This window comes from Dendrobates tinctorius, unplaced genomic scaffold (genome assembly GCF_039654945.1).
Source record: "Dendrobates tinctorius isolate UK_male_01 unplaced genomic scaffold, ASM3965494v1 ptg000032l, whole genome shotgun sequence".
In the NCBI taxonomy this organism is placed as follows: Eukaryota; Metazoa; Chordata; class Amphibia; order Anura; family Dendrobatidae; genus Dendrobates; species Dendrobates tinctorius.
The window spans coordinates 26,799,759-26,822,309 of record NW_027361700.1 but is presented as its reverse complement, the minus strand read 5'-3'; the positions used below and the strand labels follow the sequence as shown (position 1 = coordinate 26,822,309).

At 43.7% G+C, this 22,551-nt stretch overlaps 1 protein-coding gene across 4 annotated transcripts in view; it reads left to right on the top strand.

Annotated features, from left to right (window-relative positions):
* The window catches only part of KRT222 (keratin 222), a 116,166-nt gene extending 101,207 nt beyond the window's left edge, over positions 1–14,959 (top strand). For all 4 annotated transcript variants that reach the window (XM_073572652.1, XM_073572651.1, XM_073572650.1 and 1 more), the window contains one exon: positions 7,589–14,959. In XM_073572652.1, the coding sequence (XP_073428753.1) occupies positions 7,589–7,802 (214 nt within the window). In that variant the 3' untranslated portion in view covers positions 7,803–14,959. The remainder of the gene's footprint in view (positions 1–7,588) is intronic.
* The last annotated feature ends 7,592 nt before the right edge of the window (positions 14,960–22,551 follow it).

Sequence of the window (22,551 nt, the reverse complement as noted above, 5' to 3'; positions counted from 1 at the left end):
CCTGCTGTGTAGACGGCAATGTCTCCTGCTCCATCCACATTCAAACTACTACTGATTTCTAACCGTGCTCCACTTAGGCCTCTGGTTCCACTGTCTCTAGTTTTTCCCCTGGCCTCCAACCCCACCAGTTGCTGCTCCGTAGTGGCGTCTGCACAATCCACACTTGTTCCTGAGTTACTGGGGCTCTGTCACGTCAGTTGATCCCCTGATGTGTGTCCGGCAAGGTCTCCTGCTCTGTCCACATTCCCATTACTAGTAGTGTGAATGAGGACTGAGCAGGAAACCTTGCCAGACACACATCAGGGGATCAACTGACGTGACAGAGCCCCTGTAACCCAGGAACAAGTGTGGATTGTGCAGACGCCACTTCAGAGCTGTAACTGGCGGGGTTGGAGGCCAGGGGAAATACTAGAGACAGTGGAGCCGGAGGCCATAGTGGAGCAAGGTTACAATCAGTAGTAGTCTACAACCTCTATAAAACCAGCTGCAAGTTGGCCTCCGCCTGCTGCATGCTTCATCCTGGGCTCCAACACAGCCAGTTGCTTGGAAGTGCCGTCCGCACAGATAGAAACACTCGCTCCGGTGTCAGTGGGGTTCAGTAATGCCAGCTGTTCCCCTGCTGTGTGGATGGCAAAGTCTCCTGCTGCCTCCAAAATCACTCAACATCTTATTTTCTACTTGCTCCAAGTAGGCCTCAGCCTGCTCGGAGCATTGATCCTGGGCTCCAACACAGCCAGTTGTAGCTTGGAAGTGCCGTCTGCACAGATAGAAACACTCGCTCCGGTGTCAGTGGGGTTCAGTAACGCCAGTTGTTCCCCTGCTGTGCGGATGGCAAAGTCTCCTGCTGCCTCCAAAATCACGCAACATCTTATTTTCTACTTGCTCCAAGTAGGCCTCAGCCTGCTCGGAGCATTGATCCTGGGCTCCAGCACAGCCAGTTGTAGCTTGGAAGTGACGTCCGCACAGATAGAAACACTCGCTCCTGTGTCAGTGGGGTTCAGTAACGCCAGCTGCTCCCCTGCTGTGTGGATGGCAAAGTCTCCTGCTGCCTACACAGTCACACTACTACTTATTTTTAACCATGGTCCACTTAGGCCTCTGGCTCTACTGTCTCTAGTATTTTCCCTGGCCTCCAACCCTGCCAGTTGCTGCTCTGAAGTGGCGTCTGCACAATCCACACTTGTTCCTGGGTTACAGGGGCTCTGTCACGTCAGTGGATCCCCTGATATGTGTCCGGCAATGTCTCCTGCTCTGTCCACATTCCCATTACTAGTAGTGTGAATGAGGACTGAGCAGGAAACCTTGCTGGACACACATCAGGGGATCCACTGATGTGACTGAGCCCCTGTAACCCAGGAACAAGTGTGGATTGGGCAGACACCACTTCAGAGCAGCAACTTGCGGGGTGGGAGGCCAGTACTAGAGACAGTAGAGCCAGAGGCCTAAGTGGAGCACGGTTACAATCAGTTGTAGTGTACAACCGATGTAAAACTTGCTCCAAGTAGGCCTCAGCCTGCTCCGTGATTGATCCTGGGCTCCAACATCGCCAGTTGCTGCTCAGAAGTGTCTTTGGCACGGGCACTCCCTCCTGCCCAGCCTGGTTCCAGCACGCCTGCTGTTTCCGGGTAGTGTCAACGTCACTTTGCCACCAATACGTTGTCCTGTCGTGTTGCGGTCGGGTTAGCCGAGACTATGGTGCCTGCAGTTTCGTTGCTTCCTATGTGGGCTGCGGATTCTTGTAATAAAGGCTGGTTCCGTAGTGCCAATATGACAAGCACCCCCTGTAGGACTGTGGGTTTCGGTAACTGCGGCCGGCTCACGGCCTTGCAACTTTGTTTTTTTCCTGGGTACCTTCTGCTACCCATTCGGGTTCCAGCACCGTCAGCTGGTTCTCGTCAGAGCCTTTGGCCTAGGTGCCTCCTTCTTGGTATCCGAGTTCCAGCAACGTCTGCTGGTCCTTGGTAGTGCTTTGTAGCACAGGTACCTCCTGCTTAGTAACTGTGTTCCAGCACCGTCAGCTGGTCCACAGTTGTGCCATTGGCTCTTGTTCCTTCTGCTGCCCCTCCGGGTTCCAGCACCATCAGCTGGTCCTCGCTAGTTCCATTTGCTATTGTTCCTTCTGCTACCCATCCGGGTTCCAGCACCGTCAGCTGGTTCTCGGCAGAGCCTTTGGCCTAGGTGCCTCCTTCTTGGTATCCGAGTTCCAGCAACGTCTGCTGGTCCTTGGTAGTGCTTTGTAGCACAGGTACCTCCTGCTTAGTAACTGTGTTCCAGCACCGTCAGCTGGTCCACAGTTGTGCCATTGACTCTTGTTCCTTCTGCTGCCCCTCCGGGTTCCAGCACCATCAGCTGGTCCTCGCTAGTTCCATTTGCTATTGTTCCTTCTGCTACCCATCCGGGTTACAGCACCGTCAGCTGGTTCTCGGCAGTTCCTCAGCCTTCTTGTACCTTCTGCTACTTTTCCAAGTTCAAGCTTGTGGAAATGGTTTTTGATTCTCAATCTGGATCTCCCTGACAATGACCCTGAAGACGACGACCCTGAAGACCACACAGAAGAATACCTAAAAGATGACCCTGAAGAAGATGACCAAGAGGACAAAGAACATGAGGACAACCACCAAGATGCAGAACAACAAGAGACAGAAGAACAAGAAGCATAAAAACCAAAAGCAGAAGAACATTAAGCTTAAGACTAAAAATCTGAGCAAATGATATTATCTAACTTATAAGCAGAAGAAGACTAAGCAGTGTATGGGGGTGAGTCCGTTCCTCCTCGTGGTGCCCCTGGAAAAGGCCTGCTGCTGCAGGCCCAACTGAACGTGGACAAATCCTGTTGTAAATCATTTGTGACAGGCTGAACGGAAGGTGTAATCTTCAAACTGTTATAGATTACAACTACAGGAATGCCTGACACAAGTAAGAATATGATGAAGATGAAGAATAGGAAGAAGATGAAGAAGTAGAATATGAAGAAGAATAATAGTTGAATAAGAAGAATATGAAGAATGTAAAAAAAAAAAAATAGGAAGAAGGTGAAGAAGAAGAAGATGAAGAAGATGAATAAGGTGAAGAAGAAGTTGAAAAAGATGCTGCTGCTGAGGATGATGAAGGAGAAAGTGTGGGAGAAGTAAAAATGAAGGTGAAGATCATGGAAGTAGTGAAACATACATATCTGTCAAAATATTAAAGACTTTAACATAGTCAATATCTTTGTAACTACGAACGTCTTTAAAAAAAATAATTACTGCTATTCCATTTGATTGGGCTAAAGCTCTATGGCTTTAATGTCCCCTACACCTCCCACAATACATTCTACATTATTATTAGTTGTGTTTCTTCATGTAGAATTAACCTACAGGGAAAAAATGGTTTTTTTTAATTCCGATATTTCTGTTCCATTGACTTGAATGGGACTTCCGGGATCAGAATCGGCGATACCCGATACTTTTTTTAGATCGGCCGATCCATTCCGATCCGATATTTTTTAGTATCGGGTGGTATCGCTCAACACTACTAAAAAGTATTAAGTAATATATATATATATATATATATATATATACATATATATCAAGGCAGAAAAGTCCAGCAAGCGGAAACTTCAGGTGGTATAATAAAATCCAAGAATTTGTATTGCAGAAAATTTAAAAAATCCAGAGTTCAATAACAAGATGCAGACATAATGCTGAACAGACTACGCGTTTCGGCGGTAACAACTGCCGCCTTCTTCACAGTCACAAACGGCAGATGTTACCGCCAAAACGCGTAGTCTGTTCAGCATTATGTCTGTAATATAATTATTTTTTTATTTTACCAAGGGTAACAGGAGAAATTGGACTGCAAAAGTTATTGTGAAATTTGTCCTGAGTACTCTGACACCTGATATGTGGGGGGAACCACTGTTTCAGCGCACGGCAGAGCTTAGAAGGGAAGGAGCGCCGTTTGACTTTTTCACTGCAAAATTGGCTGGAATTCAGATCGGACGCCATGTCACATTTGGAGAGCTCCTGATGTGCCTAAACAGTGGAAACCCCCCCACAAGTGACCCCATTTTGGAAACTAGACCCCCCCATGGAACTTATCTAGATATGTGGTGAGCACTTTGAACCCCCAAGGGCTTCACAGAAGTTTATAACATACAGCCGTACAATTAAAAAATCATATTTTTTCCACAAAAATGATCTTTTCACCCCCAATTTTTATTTTCCCAAGGGTAACAGGACCAGAAAAGTTATTGTGCAATTTGTCCTGAGTACGCTGATACCCCACATGTGGGTCTAAACCACTATTTGGGCGCATGGCAAAGCTCGGAAGGGAAGCAGCACCATTTGTCTTTTTTGGCTGGAATTGAGATCGGACACCATGTCGCGTTTGGAAAACCCCTGATGTGCCAAAACAGTGGAAATCCCCAATTCTAACTCCAACCCTAACCCTAATCTCAGCCCTAACCCTAGCCCTAACCCTAGCCCTAGCCCTAACCCTAACCCTAATGGGAAAATGGAAATAAATACATTTTTTTTTACTTTATTATTTTTCCCTAACTAAGGGGGTGATAACGGGGGGTTTGATTTACTATTTATGGCGGTTTTTATGTTTGCCAGCTGTCACACGCTAAAAGACGCTTTTTATTGTAAAAATAGTTTTTGCATCACCACATTTTGAGAGCTGCAATTTTTCCATATTTTGACCCACTGAGTCATGTGAGGTCTTAATGTTTGCTGGACCAGTTGACATTTTTATTGGTACCATTTTCGGGCATGTGACTTTTTTGATTGCTTTTTATTCCGATTTTTGGGACGCAGAATGAACAAAAACCAGCATTTCCTGAATTTCTGTTGGGGGTGCGTTTACACCGTTCTGCGTGTGGTAAAATTCATAAGGCGGTTTTATTCTTCGGGTCAGTACGGTTACAGCGATACCTCATTTATGTTGTTTTTTTATGTTTTGGCGCTTTTATGCAATGAAAACAATTTTATATAAAAAATAATTATTTTTGCATCGCTTTATTCTGTGAGCTATAACTTTTTTATTTTTTCACTGATGATGCTGTGTGGTGGCTCGTTTTTTGCTGGACAAGATGACGTTTTCAACGGTACCATGATTATTTATATCTGTCTTTTTAATCGCGCGTTATTGCACTTTTTGTTTGGCGGTATGATGATAAAGCATTATTTTTTGCTTCGCTTTTTATTTTTATTTATTAATGGGTTCAATAGAGGGGGTAACTAGTGGAATAGTGTCATAGGGCGGGTCGTTACGGACGCGGCAATACCAAATATGTGTACTTTTGTTTTTTTTTATATTTAAAAAATGAATTTATTAGAGAATATATTTTTTTTTTATTTATTTAGCGATTTTTTTTATAAATTATTTCTACACTCTTTCTTTTTTTTTTTTACTTTATTACATTGACCCGGGGGGGACATTACTGTAATATGTCAGATCGCTGATCTGACACCTTGCATAGCAGTGTGTCAGATCGGCGATCTGCAGGCACTGCTGGAGGCTTTCTCATGCCTGCACTCTGCAGGTAGTAAGGAAGCCGCCTCCCTGCAGGCCCCCGAAGGTCCCCGCCGCCATATTGGATCCAGGGACCTGCAGAGAAGGAGGCCCCCGCAGCAGCGCTGAACATCGCGCTGCTGCGGGGGTCTTAGGGAAGCACAGAGGGATCCTCCTCCCTGCCAATGCGTCCCTAAACACCCGGTACACTGCGATCATGTTTGATCGCAGTGTGCTGGGGGTTAATGTGCCGTGGGCACATCACCTCCATCATGGCCTTCTCCCCATCACCTCCATCATGGCCTTCTCCCCATCACCTCCATCATGGCCTTCTCCCCATCACCTCCATCATGGCCTTCTTTCCATCACCTCCATCATGGCCTTCTTCCCATCACCTCCATCATGGCCTTTTCCCCATCACCTCCATCAATGCCTTCTCCCCATCACCTCCATCATGGCCTTCTCCCCATCACCCTATCATGGCCTTCACCCCATCATGGCTTTCTTCCAATCACCCCATCTTGGCCTCCCCATCACCCCATCATGGCCTTCTCCACATCACCTCCATCATGGTCTTCTCCCCATCACCTCCATCATGGCCTTCTCCCCATCACCTCCATCATGGCCTTTTCCCCATCACCTCCATCATGGCCTTTTCCCCATCACCTCCATCATGGCCTTCTCCCCATTACCCTATCATGGCCTTAACCCCATCATGACTTTCTCCCAATCACCCCATCATGGCCTCCCCATCACCACATCATGGCCTTCTCCCCATCACCTCCATCATGGCCTTCTCCCCATCACCTCCATCATGGCCTTCTCCCCATCACCTCCATCATGACTTTCTCCCCATCACCCCCCATCATGGCCTTCTCCCCATCACCTCCATCATGGTCTTCTCCCCATCACCTCCATCATGGCCTTCTCCCCATCACCTCCATCATGGCTTTCTCCCCATCACCTCCATCATGGCCTTCTCCCATCACCTCCATCAAGGCCTCCCCATCACCTCCATCATGGCCTTCACCCCATCATGACCTTCTCCCAATCACCCCATCATGGCCTCCCCATCACCCCATCATGGCCTTCTCCCCATCACCCTATCATGGCCTTCTCCACCTACACACACTCACACACCTACACATCGATCCACACACACACACATACACACGACACATACATACATACATAGCAAAAAATAGTAGAAAAGAGCGGCACTCACCGGGTAATGTAGTCAAGGCTTTATTATAAAAGCATATCAGCGGGAGAACGGGTGCAAAAAGGAGATAGCAACGACGATCGTTTCGCGCTGCAAAGGCGCTTCCCCAGGTTACATCATACATACGTACACACACATCCACTCCACACACATACTACATCACTGCCTTCTCCCCAACACTCCCCATCACTCTACATACATACACACACATACACAGTCACACGCACACACACACACAGCAGTAGTGACAGGCAGGACAGTACCTCACATGATGTCCGCTCCGCAGCATCACTACCTCCGCCCTCCGGCTGCTTCCTGTGTCTCTGGCACAGCAGCTGTGCTGCTGAATGATGACGTCATTCAGCGGCGCGCTACTCTCTGTGTCAGAGAGACTCAGGAAGCGCTGGCGCCAGGCAGGAAGGATCCTTGCAGCTCCGCTCCTGCTGTTTTCTCTTGTAGGCAGCGGAGCTGTTGGGATCTCTCCCTGCCCACCACTACACGAGGGCAATCTGGCCAGGGGGCCCCCGGAGCCTTGGGCCCGGAGAAACCAGCCAGAATCCCCTCATCATTAGCCGCCCTGCAGGGGCCCCCTGGAGCCTCTGGGCCCCGGTGCAATGCACCGGTTGAACCGGCGGTATGTCCGCCCATGGATAAGGTGTTATCTGAGCATGCTTGTGTGCTAACCCAGTGACTTCGGAGTGCAAAAAAAATATGTTCCAGTCTGTTTGTTAGGCAATCCCTGCATCTTTGCTGACAGAGTCCCTTTAATGTCATGGCCATTGTTGCCATTCCTGAAGGATGCAGCTGAAATGTATAGGGTCTATTTTTGGGATATTGTGTACATACATGTATTTGGTATCTATTTTACAGGACAGAAAAAGTGGATGAGATGATCAGACAGTGGGAAGGCTCCTTCTTCAAGGACAATCCTAAACTGAGAAAGAAATCAGTGTCCCTAAGATTTGACCTCCACCTGGCGGCTGCGGACGAGGCATGTTCCCACACCAAAAAGGACAATTTACCTGATATAGAGGTCCGGTTAATCATGAGACGCTCGTGTAGCATTCCTACCATGAGTCCTTGACCTCACAATTACAATACCAACCCAAAGAGAAAAGGAGAACAGCTAAGATGATACATACGTAACAATGTGGTAATATTGCTAACAGTATCAAGACAATGGGTCATGTTGGATCTAGGAGGAAAATGAATACACATTCTTGATGCAAGTATTGCAGTGTGATATCATTTGTATGTACCGTATATGTATTTATTTTTGCTGTTCCATCCATCTATAAGTCACCTACAGTTTTCCCTATAATTTAGCTGAAGGTACAAAAGGTAGAAGCCTAAAAAATATATATATTTTCATTATTTGTTGCTAACAGCTACAACAATCTACTTCAAATGCTCCATTATCAGCTCTAAGGAGGACCTGTCATTTGGTGTAAATACTGTATGTAATTTTTTTACTTCGTGTAAAAGCCACTGTTCTCCTGAATCTGGTGTTGTTTCTTTTTTTATCCTGCACCTCTCCATTCCTGAGATATGGCCTCCTCTTCCCTGATTGTAAATCTAGACTTACTATCCAAGGTCTGGTTTTCAATAAGGCTTCCATAGGGAAGAATTGAGGACCCCTCCCACTTGGCAGATAATACATAGACCATAAAAGTTTCATGAGAAAACACCCCATTTATGTTAGTAAAATAAGTACACAGATGTATATAACATTACCAAAATAGGTATATGAATGGACATAGCAGGACAATCGCAAATCATGTATAAAATATATGAGAAAAACAGCGAAAAAAGGGTCCAATACAAAGATTGCAAATTTATAACAATAATTTTATTCAAGTATATCAGGATTATAGAACAAAGGTGAAACAGGAGTCAATGATGACCATAGAAAGTACATGGGCAAAAAAATGGGGCCCACCAAAGGTACATGGACAAGGGAACGTTCATAATATTTATAAATAGATGATACAAAATGTAAATATTCCACATAATCCCATATTATTATAGAGCAACCAGTCACTGTATCCTAAATAGAAGCCTAGATGGCACTACCTCCGGTGGTGGAACCTGCCACCACTCATAGTATGTACTAAATCTAAAGAAAATACCAAATAAATTCACAAAATAATATTACCTTGAGACTGGTCTGTAGTATAAGTCCACCCAGGTGTACCCTCCCCGACGCACGTTTCGGCTAGATGGCCTTCATCAAGGGGTATAGAGAAGAGTGGGGCATATCTCAAGAATGAAGAGGGGCAGGAACAAAAGAAGAACAATTTGAAATTCAGGAGAACAGCGACATTTACACCATGTACTGTATATGTATACATTTGTTTGAGAAGTGACAGGTCCACCATAAGTTTCTCCATGAGCTTCTAGGCTCATCAGTGTATATAAAAATGCATTTCAAGGAACTCTCCACTATTCATAGCCTCTTTTCAATCAGCTATTAAGGACCTAAAGATTAAACTGATAATATGGCTGCTATGCTACTGGTTTCAATCTTGTTTAAGGTCTTCGAAACTTGGTTTTTAGAAGTTGGAGACAACCCCTTATTAAACAGAAACCACCACAATCTGTTTTTTTTTTAAATCCCTGGTAGAGCTCAGGACCCCCATCAACGATGAGCATTTACTCTAAAAGGACTTATGGACAGGAATTGTCCTAATGAGACAACATGTCATGTCATGTTTGAAATGAGACGCTTATGCAACATGATCTGAAGAAGGCCCTTTGCATTTTTACATAAATGATGCAAATGCAGAATTCAGATCTGTCTTCTTCAATTTACTTTCATTCAAAGAACCCATCTATCAAGGAGACAAGATTTCTCTGGCAATGGTAGCGGAAGAGCTGATGATGTCTCACATCCATATGTGCCATCAGTATGGGGTTATGGTTATTTGGACCTATCTAAGTAAATAATTCTGGCTGCTCACTCTATGGTCTTGACTAATCAAACCATTTTGCCATAATTCCAATATAAACATGTTTAAAATTCAGTAAGATTATTGCACAATTTGTAATTGTTCAAATGTTTTGCAACTTTTTATCATTTTTATGCCAGTCAAGGATAGCTCTGCCAACTGTTTGAAAAATGGGCTGAGCTTTCCTGGAAAAGGCATGGTGTAATCGACAAACTAATCACAATTTACCGTACACCTAAAAGGTGGCGAAATTTGCAACAGAAATGTTATTCTTGCAGTAACACTCCACACCTAAGAGTCGCCAAATTCCTTAAGAGGCTCCCGCCGCTTTATAAATTTGGTGCATTTTCCCTTTATCATGACTGGTAAACCAAACACCATTATTAAAGGGTTTCCACTATAAGAAAAGTGGTCTCCAATAGCATGTCTTTCGAGTCATGTAATATATGTGGTTAATGTAGTCAATGGTGTCGGAGTCTGGGTCTTAAACTCGGTAGTATGTCACCGGTCTCCACTAGAGATACTACCAGTTTTTTCCTGATATATACTACCAACTTCTACTTTTGAGATACCGTATATCTGTAGATTAAGCTATAACACTTAAACAGATTTCCCGGTTTCGGAAAACACGCCCATTTGGTTGCAGTTTATTTAAAAAAAAACAAAACAAACAAACTCATGATGTATGTAATTACCTACAGCACTGATGTCACATCGACAGCCCTGCAGACAATTAGTGAGCTCAGCGGCTCTGAGCAGCTCATTACTGGCTGCAGCACTGTTAATGTTACATCAGCGCTGCAGACAATAATAAACACCGGCAGCAGCCATGGAGACTTAGCGCTGAACCTGGGGAGAGTTAGTAAAATGTTGCTATTTTAAAACAAACTGCAGCTGAGGGACATAGTCCAAGTCTGCGAGAGCAGGAATCCCAATGGCTCCTATAGGGTGTCCCCTAAGAAGCTCCTGCAGAGCCTTATTATGATTCATGTTAAAGTTTTTAACTGAAAACCATTCCATAATAGTTAAACAGTTGAGCAGGTACCTGAATATTCATTGGATTGGAGGTTTGTTGGGATGCTCGTAAGTTTGGGATTTAATTTATATCTTTCCCAAATTTAAATGAGTGTTTTAGATGAAGCTACGTGTCCAAATTAATCGTTTAGCTTAATTTTTCAAGCGATTTCACAGTAAAAAAAATGAAATCCACAACTTCAAGAAGGCACCAAGTGAGTAGTTACTCCACTGGATTTCTGTGCTGCTGTAGATAGCAGAGTAGTCACTCCCTAATCTGAGAGGCTCTGGTGGTGTGTAATAATGGAATTGGTCTGGCACGTCTGCCCCAAGATGTCTTTCTGGTTAATGGTCACTACTAGCGTTGGTAGAAGGGAGGATCCTCAGACTTTGTCTCCATTCCAGAGATTTAACTCCCTGCCTGGCTATACAATCCATTTATACACAGGTGCATTGTACTTAATATTGAATGTAGGCCATGTATGTGTATAGGTTTGTATTATATTGTCTTAGGGTGCTTTCACACTGCACTGTAACCTACATTTGTTGGCCCCGTCGGGGTTTATGCCTGAATCCCCAGCAAAACAGGATTCGGGTGTATGTGGATACGGGCACTTGACTATACTGGTGTCAACGGAGTCAACGTGTGCTCTGTTGTGCATCATTTTCGGGCGTATACGCCTACTGGAGGCGGATGCTACTTTTGAGTGTTGGCTTCCAGTAGGCGCTTATACACCCGAATCCTGTTTTGTGGGGGGCTTCACATAAGCCATGACAAGACTAATGAACGTAGGACAAACAACAGTGAGAAAACACCTTTACATTTTGCCTCTCAACAGTTTTTTTTTATATGCGTTTATGTAATCTTATCATACCTAAAGGGATTCTCTGCTAAGCTCTCCATGCACTGACTTTCTGGTGAGCTGGTGTGGTGGTTGGACACATCTGGGGGGAGTATTAGAGTAGCCAATGATAAACCAGGAGGTGGATTGAGACTACCTCAGACACCCTACAGACAGAGCAGCTAAGCTGGAGTCGCTGATTATATATGCCCTTATGGAGCCAAACTAATTGTGCCCAACAATGATAAAAACAGTGACACATCTAACTTTCAGACCATAATGGGACATCCGCTGCTTGTGTAAGCCTCCATGTGACTGTAAAACATCAGGGTTATAATTTTCTTTACCACTGCTAATTAATTTCTTCTTAATTAACCTTATTATTAATCATAATTACATGCTATAGTTACGTCTTATTCTGTTGCCATGTAATATAATGACGCACACATTCTTATTAATTACTTAATACATTTTAATAATGTTTCCGACTTTGTTACTGCCCTTTAAACCTTTAATATATATGGAGCATTTATAGTTATTATTTTATTACCTTTTTTGGAATCATCTGCGACAGTAACATTTCCTGCATCTTGCACGATCATCAGGGAAGTCCTATATGCCTTCTGTATAACATGTATGAATATCATGCGATTTTGTAAATTCTTTATCCTTCGTTGCACTGACATAACAGAATGTTCACAGGTCATTGAAGGTGTTTTCTTGGATTTTTTCTTAAATTGGCAAAGAATAGGCATTGTTCTAAAATAATGGACCAATGATTACTTACCCTTTGTATCCGCCACGTCTCCAAGGGACCCCAGAAGTGATCATGTCAAGACAGTCAGTCATGTGACAACTGCAGTAGATCACTGGAAGTGATATTTGCATTACTGTTAAGACTTGTGATTGGCTGCAATGACCACATGATGTAAGGGCAGACCAAAGGAGTGGTGGAGTATTTAAGGGTTAGGAAATGCTTATTTAAATTTATTTACATAAAAACAAGTTATCCCCTATCCATATGACCCTCAGCAATCCCAGGAAACAAGCTCTGAGGACCATCATATATCATAGTAGGGGCTGCCTAAATAACAATATGTGGTGCATGTTATCTCCTTTTAATGGATAATCCAAGCTGAAAGTGCAAACTTAGCTAGAAGAAGAATATTCACCAGCATAAACCCCATATATTTTCATACAAATAATATATATTCTATGAAGGGGAATGACTTTGATGAAACATTTCTATACCACCTGGCACTAACCCATGCCTACAGAATTGTGGGTGTTGATGTATACAGGTAGATTGATAAATGCAAGAAATGGTGCAATTGGGGAGTTAATACTATTAAAAAACACAATAAGTCCTTATTCACATTTTCGGTGCAAGAAGTGGCTCCTGAATTGAAACACTCTGCAAACATTTTAATTGCCTGGCGCTGCGGTGGTGAGCTTAGGTACAGTAGCTGTCTTCCATCGGAGGTGACTGTTTGACTTCTATCTATATTGTGGAGATCACATACTATACTTTTATGATTTGTAACCCTGAGGGCGCAGTCAGGCTGCAGTATAAATCTGACCGAGATCGGAACGCAGTTCTCGAACCGGCCAGCGGTTCTCCCGACCCCAGTGTGACAGCTTCATGTATTTCTATGTGGCTGTCTCGCTCGGGAGAGCCGCCGGCCAGACCGTGCACTACGTTCCAATCTTTGTCTGATTTATACAGCAGCCTGACTGTGCCCTAAGGACATGCAGCTAGGTGCATATAACAGAGTGTCACACAAAAAAAATGGCAGAATCTATCTCAAATCCTCTCCAGAAGGAGAAGGGTCTTTGACATTGGTTGACCCTCAAAGCCAAAATGTTGTGCCCTGGCTTTCTAAATCCTGCATGAAACCTCTAAAAGGAGGAGCATGGAGCTGTGAGTGAATACAAATATGAATACATTCTGTAATAGAAAAAAGGAGTAATAGGAAGGGGCACTTCTGCACCGCAGTTTACCATCTAGTGGTTATTAGTCATATGCAGTAGGTAAATTTAAGTCCTTACAATCCTATCCCCGTGTGTAGATCCGTTCTAATTATTTTACCACCACTATTAGAGACATATACTATACTTGGTCAGACCCAAAGAGCCAACAAGAAACCTCTTATGCTGAAGTAGTGATGATATTTCACATGTCACCAGCATTTCCACGCACTGCGCCCTGTCTATGAATCTGTACTATCTAGGCATGTAGTTAATAGATTTTGTTTGCCATATCATTTGGATCATTGACCCAATGTCTGTCTATCATTAAGACCATTCATAACCAGGAGGCCACCATTTCCAAAATTATGGGATGGGGTGATTTAGCCCATGCAAGAAATGTAGTAGTCGCAACGTAAAACCTTGGGTACCCATAATCGCACATCCCGAGCCATACTTTGAACATGATATAATCCTCACTCAGGTCAGCAAAGGAATGTATTATTTATTTAATGGCCTTCAGCTCAATCTTGAGCCACTGCGACTTGGTGCGCCTACTCGACCTAGATAGGTCCAACAGGGTCTTCTCTGTTGTTATCTTGATAGTATCAAGCCATCATGTTGCTGGTCTTCCTCTTCACCGTGTACCTTTTAGTCTTCCGACCATGATGTCGTCCTCTAATGATTGCTCTTTTCGTAAACATTCTATTATACAAGGATCAGGATTTTAGGCTATAGGAGTAAATTACTCAGCTTAGCTCTGTCCACTAACTAAAGAAACCTGTTTTATTGATACTAAAGGTCTCAGGAACCTCAAATGTAGAGGATTGGGATAGGGGTTGAATAAGGAGAATTGGGGAAAGAGTGGAAGCCAAATCTCATCTGACTTTTGAGTAAATGGCTAGAGATTGACTTTAATACCCACACTTGGCAAACTTTGGCTTAGCATAGGGAGAAGAAGAGCTAAAAAGACACCATGATAGAAGTGATGGTTGGTTGGGATGTTTCTACATTGGTTCCATCATAGCAGAAGACAAGGGACCTAAAGGAAATCCTCCACTCAGCATGCAATGAGTGTATTTTTTTTAAAGATACATTTCTGACATTGCACTTCATTTTGCCGCTCACACATACTGTAATCTATGTAGCAGGCTATATACTGCACTGCTGGAGACGCTTCTCCGAGTCCTCATCTAATCAAGGGCTGCTTCATAGCTTTGGCTTTTTAGCAATATCCGGCTTACAGAATGTAATCGCCTTGACCATTGTGTTTATTATATTAATGTATAGCTTTACCGCTCGTTGTACTTATAGAACCTAGTTTTGTGTATAGGTAATGCAAGGTTACAATGGGGGAAGGATAATGGGTCCATCATGGTTAAAAGAAGAGGTTTTAATAACTGTGACATGTGGTGATGATGTGAGGATGATGACGGGCTATTTTAAATAAACTCGCTGGTTTTTCATAATTAAGATTCAGAGTTTTTCATACATTTTCAAGGATAGTGAGTTGTAGAATGGTGATGTCATGTGACCCTCACAATGCACCGGCGCCATGGATATGGAACACTATAGAAGGCTTCATCTGGCCAAGATTCTAAGCAGCCAATAAATGCAAGTGGAGGCAACGTATCTCAGCTGAGGAAGGAGCTGGCCAGTCTGGAAGTGAAGCCGCCATGAGCAAAGAAGGGAACAGCGCGAATGATGACACTGAGTGTAAGGGAATTCTGCAGTACCAATGGAGCGGCATGGATTTATCAGGCATGTGCTCATGACAGTCTTATATACTGTTGATTAAGACTGGCAATTCATGTCAGCCTTAGTAAAAACATTGTTGGGACTAAAATTGTTGCAAATTTATGAAAAGATGCACAACACTGAATATATTTGGTGCATTTTGGATTGTCTTAGAGATAATCTGTCATCAAGTTTTTTCCACCTACACTGAGAGCAGCATAAAGTAGAGAGACCATGATTCCAACGATGTGTCACTTACTGGGTTGCTTAGTGTATTTTTATAAAATCACTGCTTTATCAACAGGAGATTATCATTCGAGGACTAGAAAAGCTGCTGCCAAATAGTCCTCCCCACTCAAAAGCTCTGTATAACCCAGACACCACTACTGATTAGCAGTTTTCTGCCTATGCACAGTGTACACGGAGCTGTCAATCAGTGGTGTGGGTGGAGTTATACAGCACCCAGCATTCAGAGAACTAGCTGATCTGCAACAGAAAAAACAAGGATTTTATCAAAAAGACAGAAAGCAGACCAGTAAGTGACACATCACTTGAATCAGGGTCTCTGCCCCTAAAATATGCTACTGTAAGATGGGGTAGCAAAAACCTGGTGACGGATTCCCTCTAATACAACACATGACAAAGTGACAAATTATCCAATTTTCGGATTTAGGCTTAAATGGGTAAACCAGTGAAAACAATTGATTGGTTGGATTGATAACTAGGATCTGCACCAATCAGGGAAATTTTATGTCCGATAGAGCATTTTTTTTATCCCTGTCACTTAATGGAGTGTCAGATGCTTAACCCATGCTCCATTCATTCTGTATGGGGCTGCCAGAAAAAACGAGTGCAGCACTCGGCATCCCCAGTCGGACATGCGCACTGCCCCGCTATTCTAATGGGAAGATACAATTCCCAGTTCTGCCGATTAGTGCATATCACAGTGGTTGGGCCCCCACCCAATCAATATGTTAGCCTTTGCATAGGTGAGAACTTGTTTTCAAGGATAACCACTTTATTAAATCTGTGTAAAAGTTGCCAGCCATGAGCCTCCTGATAAATCAAGTCCACTCTTTCAATTTTCGGCAAGTCGGGTGCCTCTTTCGTACAGTTTTTTTTCATAAGGCACAGTTCATGTAAAACATATTAATTCTATGCCATTGAAACATCAGTCTTAAAGAGAAGCCCGCTGGAGTAAAAGGCAACAGTTTTACCTACTTCAAAATGTTTAGGCCCAGATGTATTAAATAGTTTTTGCCAAAAAAAGTACATTATATAATAAATGGAATGCTGTTAATCAAAACTACGACTCATCCCGAAAAAAGAAAAACTTCATACAGCCATGTCAAGGGAAAATGAGGAAGTTATGGCTCTTGGCATAAGGGGAGGAAAAAAATGGCAAAAAAACAGATACATTAATTTAGCCACACGTTCAGTAGAGTGGAAGGTATAAAAAAGACTTTTACGTTTTTGCTGCATCTACTCCTGTGTCTCAACGTACTCTATAAAAAAATATAAATGTGAACTCTTCCTTAGGGTAGGGTCAGACCACCGTATTTTCTCTTACCTGAGAGAATAAGACTATGTTCACACGTTGAGTATTTGGTCAGTTTTTTACATCAGTATTTGTAAGCCAAAACCAGGAGTGAAACAATCAGATGAAAAGTATAATAGAAACACATCACCACTTCAGAATTTATCACCCACTCCTGGTTTTGACTTACAAATACTGATGCAAAACACTGACTAAATACTGGACGTGTGAACATGGCCTCTGGCCTTTTATGCTAATCACACATCAGTATGTGCTTATTGTGTGTTCAGTGAGTGCTTGGTGTGTTCTGTGTGTGATCATCAGAGTGTGCTCGGTGTGTGATCATCAGAGTGTGCTCGGTGTGTGATCATCAGAGTGTGCTCGGTGTGTGATCATCAGAGTGTGCTCGGTGTGTGATCATCAGAGTGTGCTCGGTGTGTGATCATCAGAGTGTGCTCAGTGTGTGATCATCAGCGTGTGCTCGGTGTGTGATCATCAGAGTGTGCTCGGTGTGAGATCATCAGAGTGTGCTCGGTGTGTGATCATCAGAGTGTGCTCGGTGTGTGATCATCAGAGTGTGCTCGGTGTGTGATCATCAGAGTGTGCTCGGTGTGTGATCATCAGCGTGTGCTCGGTGTGTGATCATCAGAGTGTGCTCGGTGTGTGATCATCAGAGTGTGCTCGGTGGGTGATCATCAGAGTGTGCTCGGTGGGTGATCATCAGAGTGTGCTCGGTGTGTGATCATCAGAGTGTGCTCGGTGTGTGATCATCAGAGTGTGCTCGGTGTGTGATCATCAGAGTGTGCTCGGTGTGTGATCATCAGAGTGTGCTCCGTGTGTGATCATCAGAGTGTGCTCGGTGTGTGATCATCAGAGTGTGCTCCGTGTGTGATCATCAGAGTGTGCTCGGTGTGTGATCATCAGAGTGTGCTTGGTGGGTGATCATCAGAGTGTGCTCGGTGTGTGATCATCAGAGTGTGCTCGGTGTGTGATCATCAGCGTGTGCTCGGTGTGTGATCATCAGAGTGTGCTCGGTGTGTGATCATCAGAGTGTGCTCGGTGTGTGATCATCAGAGTGTGCTCGGTGTGTGATCATCAGAGTGTGCTCGGTGTGTGATCATCAGAGTGTGCTCGGTGTGTGATCATCAGAGTGTGCTCGGTGTGTGATCATCAGAGTGTGCTCGGTGTGTGATCATCAGAGTGTGCTCCGTGTGTGATCATCAGAGTGTGCTTGGTGGGTGATCATCAGAGTGTGCTCGGTGTGTGATCATCAGAGTGTGCTCGGTGTGTGATCATCAGCGTGTGCTCGGTGTGTGATCATCAGAGTGTGCTCGGTGTGTGATCATCAGAGTGTGCTCGGTGTGTGATCATCAGAGTGTGCTCGGTGTGTGATCATCAGAGTGTGCTCGGTGTGTGATCATCAGAGTGTGCTCGGTGTGTGATCATCAGAGTGTGCTCGGTGTGAGATCATCAGAGTGTGCTCGGTGTGTGATCATCATTGTGTGCTCGGTGTGTGATCATCAGAGTGTGCTCGGTGTGTGATCATCAGAGTGTGCTCGGTGTGTGATCATCAGAGTGTGCTCGGTGTGTGATCATCAGAGTGTGCTCGGTGTGTGATCATCAGAGTGTGCTCGGTGTGAGATCATCAGAGTGTGCTCGGTGTGTGATCATCAGAGTGTGCTCGGTGTGTGATCATCAGAGTGTGCTCGGTGTGTGATCACAGTGTGATCCGATTATTTCGGATGAAGAGAAAATGGAAAATAAAATTTCTCCATCTTCTCCATACTTTTAGTTTGATGTCATCCAGTGTTTTCAATGGACTCAGTGACTTCAATAGCTGAGTGTGATCTGAATATCATGCAAATCATGCATGCTGAGATTTTTTTCCTCCGGCAAACTCAGTCCGTGGAAAAAAATCTGACATGTACACGGCCGCATAGAATAACATTGAAAAAACAAAAAAAACTGAACTGGAGTAGACTTGAATGACATGCATGATGTAAAAGCATGTTCACAATGGCCATAAAAGCAAGCAAAACCAAAGGAAAAAACAATGTGTGTATATACCCTAATGAAAATAAATAAGTAAAAAAGCAAGTGCATTAAATAACATAGGGTACTTGGTAAACACTATTTTGATCAAAAAAGTATAAAGCTGTCCACCACACACATTGTTGAGTGTGATCCGATGTTTTGTCAGAACGCGCTCGGACCAAAACTATGGTCGTCTGCATGAGCTCTTATAGTTGTACCTGTGAAACTTTATTCTCCTCTAGTCCATATGACAGCACTTGTGGTAAATGGGCGCAGATGTGGCTCAGAGTCCAGAATGTCTGTCCGGATCTGGTTACATGGAGCAGAGGCATTTCATGGTGGCGGTCTGAAACATAACAACTTCACAGTCAGTTTTTCGATTTTCAAAAGACTCCTAATAAAATGTCCCTATTGTTGACCTAGAAAAATTATTATTATATTTCTACATTTACAGGCTCTGTCATGAAGAATGATGAGGGCAGTAGTGAGACTGCAAAAAATCAGCCAGACCTGTGTATAGAGTATAATACTGAAGACAGTATAAAGGCCATGGGCACATTACAGTGAGTAGTCACGAAGGCATGCGTCCGGTCATACATGTACACTGTGACAGTAAGCCGGGATAATGGCCCTATGGGTTACACATCTCCTTACATCAGATCATACCTATTACACATTACATCAGGGTATGTTCACACATGATTGTGAACGCTTTGTCACTGCAGATTAACTGTGGTTTGGGAATACTAGAGTGAAAATACACCTTTGCAATTTTCTTAGATAACCAATAATCTGTGCAGGGCCCATGAGTAGGGTATTGTACATGACTACGATAATCAAAAAATACAACCGTAAACTCTGGGTGGCCCCAGCAGCCACTATCACATCTCCAAAATACAAATAGGTAACCTTCAATATAAATGAACCCAAGGACTTTACACATGACTTTGTCAACTAAGGAGACCCTGAAGAGCCCCAATCAGGCAGCAATTGGTTTAATACTGGTTTGTCACCCACAAGTCGCACAGCTCCAACTCGGGGGTGACAAAAATAGCACAGTGCTGCCCATTCTACCGGTTTAACCTGTAAACTGGAATCCACCCCTGAGGAAGAACACCATACCTCAATATAGAGGATTGACCATACCTCCGATGGAACCCAATGACATCAATGAAGGCCATCACATGTCACCGACAGCTGCCATGCCATGGTCTGAGAAAACCTCCCAACAACCCCAGCTTTTCCATTGAATTTTAATAGAACAGAGAAGGGGGAAGTCATTCACTGGTCCTGGATTCCACACGAATGAAGATATTCCTCAGCTCCTCCTCCTGTTCTTTTTCCAGATCATTCATAAACAATCGCAAATGAACCCCTACCCCATGTGATAAAATTGCTATAATCCTCCGTTCTCCCTTCTGTTGTAAACAACCAGTTAATCCCTTCCTGGCCTTCACCCCTTTAAAAACCTTGTCATGTCCAAGCCTACACTTATAGAATGTCCGTTCTGGCCCTCTCCAGAAAATGGTGATTTCACACAAAGCGTTCTTTGGATTCCACTGTAGTATTTTATGTAGATTTTGGAGACAAATTTTGAAGCAGATTCAAAAAGGAGTTAGAATTATAAATAAAAGACTTTAAGCCCTAAAACACATTAAAGTTGAGGGATCAGAGGACAGTCCAAAATGCATGAGGGCCTCCAGACTCCCTGGCCCTGACATTGGAGAGAAAAGGGTCAGTTAGTTTGAATGTTAAGACTCAACTCTTTTGTTCTTCAGGATCTAATCTTAAAACAAGGCCCTTGTACCCTTTCCCTTTCAGCATTACGGTTTGGGCTGTGTTGTGTGACAAAACTTGAAGAAACAGTGGGCAAAATGTCACGTGTCTCCGAATTTTCAAATCTGAGGCCGGGTCAGTTGAGCTTTGGTATATTTGTCCCACCTCCAGTAGCCGGCCCCACCACTATAACTACACCAGTGGTAATGCTATATACAATCTGTAGGACTGTGCATATGAGCTTAGCAGAGGTCACTATCAATTTGTGAAGGATAATGATGTGATAAAGAGGTGTCATTCATATCCTATGCATCACTGCTCAAGTAGGATTCAAAAGCTACAAATTCATCAAGTTCCCCATTAGATACACCTTACTTTAACCCCAAGAATTTTATGTACATCTACATAAACCTAGGTACCATCAATAATAAAGGACACAGTATATCACATGATGACATGGAAAGTCGGCTCACGTACACCTGAACTTACAATCAGCAATCTCATACTGTGTCATGGCCATCATTGTCCCTCTCCTGGTAGCCAACACAATCCGATCTACCAAATCAGACCCTTATACCGGTAATAAGAAAATAGTTGCATGCATGCAGGGCACTGCTTTGAAAAAAGTGCAGCCAAAAAAATAATAATTTCTTTGGTGACCACCACAAAAATAACATAGTGATAAGTACTGGGTGGTAGCAGTATATAATGTAAGGATACTGACCATACATATAATTCTTTGCAGAGCTGAGAAGGTTCATGAAGTCATCAATCAATTTGAATGTTCATTCTTTAAGGACAATCCTAGACTAAAAAGGAAATCTACGTCCTTATTATTTGAAGTTCACCTTAAAAGCCAGGATGAGGCGTGTTCTGCCAAAAAGGCAGAAGATCTACTCAATATAGAGGTTCGGATGATCTTTAAATCTTCATGCAGCAATCCCACATCGAGCCTTTGACCTGGCAATCAATCCATTATAATAAAGAACAGCATGAATAAACCTTGAATGTTTTTTGGTTCATAAAGAATAAGCTATTCATAGTCTCAAAGTTTTTAAGGTTGAAAACAGACTTAAGTCCATTGAGTTCAGCCTACAGCCCAATATGTTGATCCAGAGTGTTAAGGCCCCGTCTCACTAAGCGATCTCGGTAGCGAGATCGCTGCTGAGTCACAACTTTTGTGATGTAACAGCGATCTCACCAGCGAGATCGCTATGTGTGACAGCGATCAGCGAGCGGCCCCCCTGCCGGTATCGCTGAGCGCTGCATGAAACCTCTGGACATTTCTTTGGTTGCTGGTCTCCCGCTGACCAGCACGCATCGCTGTGTGTGACAGGCGAGAGACCAGCGATCAGGTGTAAAAAATAATTAAAAAAATAAAAAATATAGTTATTCTCACCTTCCGACATCGCGTTCAGCCATCCTGCCTCTCTCCACGCTCCGGTCCCAGTAAGCCTTTGCACAAATGACCGCGAGACTTTGTTATCCCTCAAGACTGTGACATCTCGCAGTCATTCATGCAAAGGATCACTGGGACCAGAGCGTGGAGAGAGGCAGGATGGCTGAACGCGACATTGGAAGGTGAGAATAACTATATTTTTATTCCATTTTTTACAGCGATGGCCAGGCGCTTGGCATCGCTGGTGAAGCTGTCTGTGTGACAGCTCACCAGCAATCACATAGCAACTTACTAGCGATCCTGACACCTTGATATCGGTGTCAGGATTGCTGGTAAGTTTTGCTTAGTGTGATAGGGACTTTAGGCGTCAGATTCCTGCAGCTGCACAGCAGGAATCCAGAGCCATGCATCCAGCAGTCTCCCATTCCTTTCCAACCACTCAGAGACCTGCACAGCAATCTCAGCAATCCAGGCATCTTGCTCAGACCAGCTCTCTGGGTCTGGATGTTGCTGCCAACTCTGGACCAGCAATGGTAGCGCAACCTGCTTTGCAGGAAACCACTCCAGAGGCTAAGTCC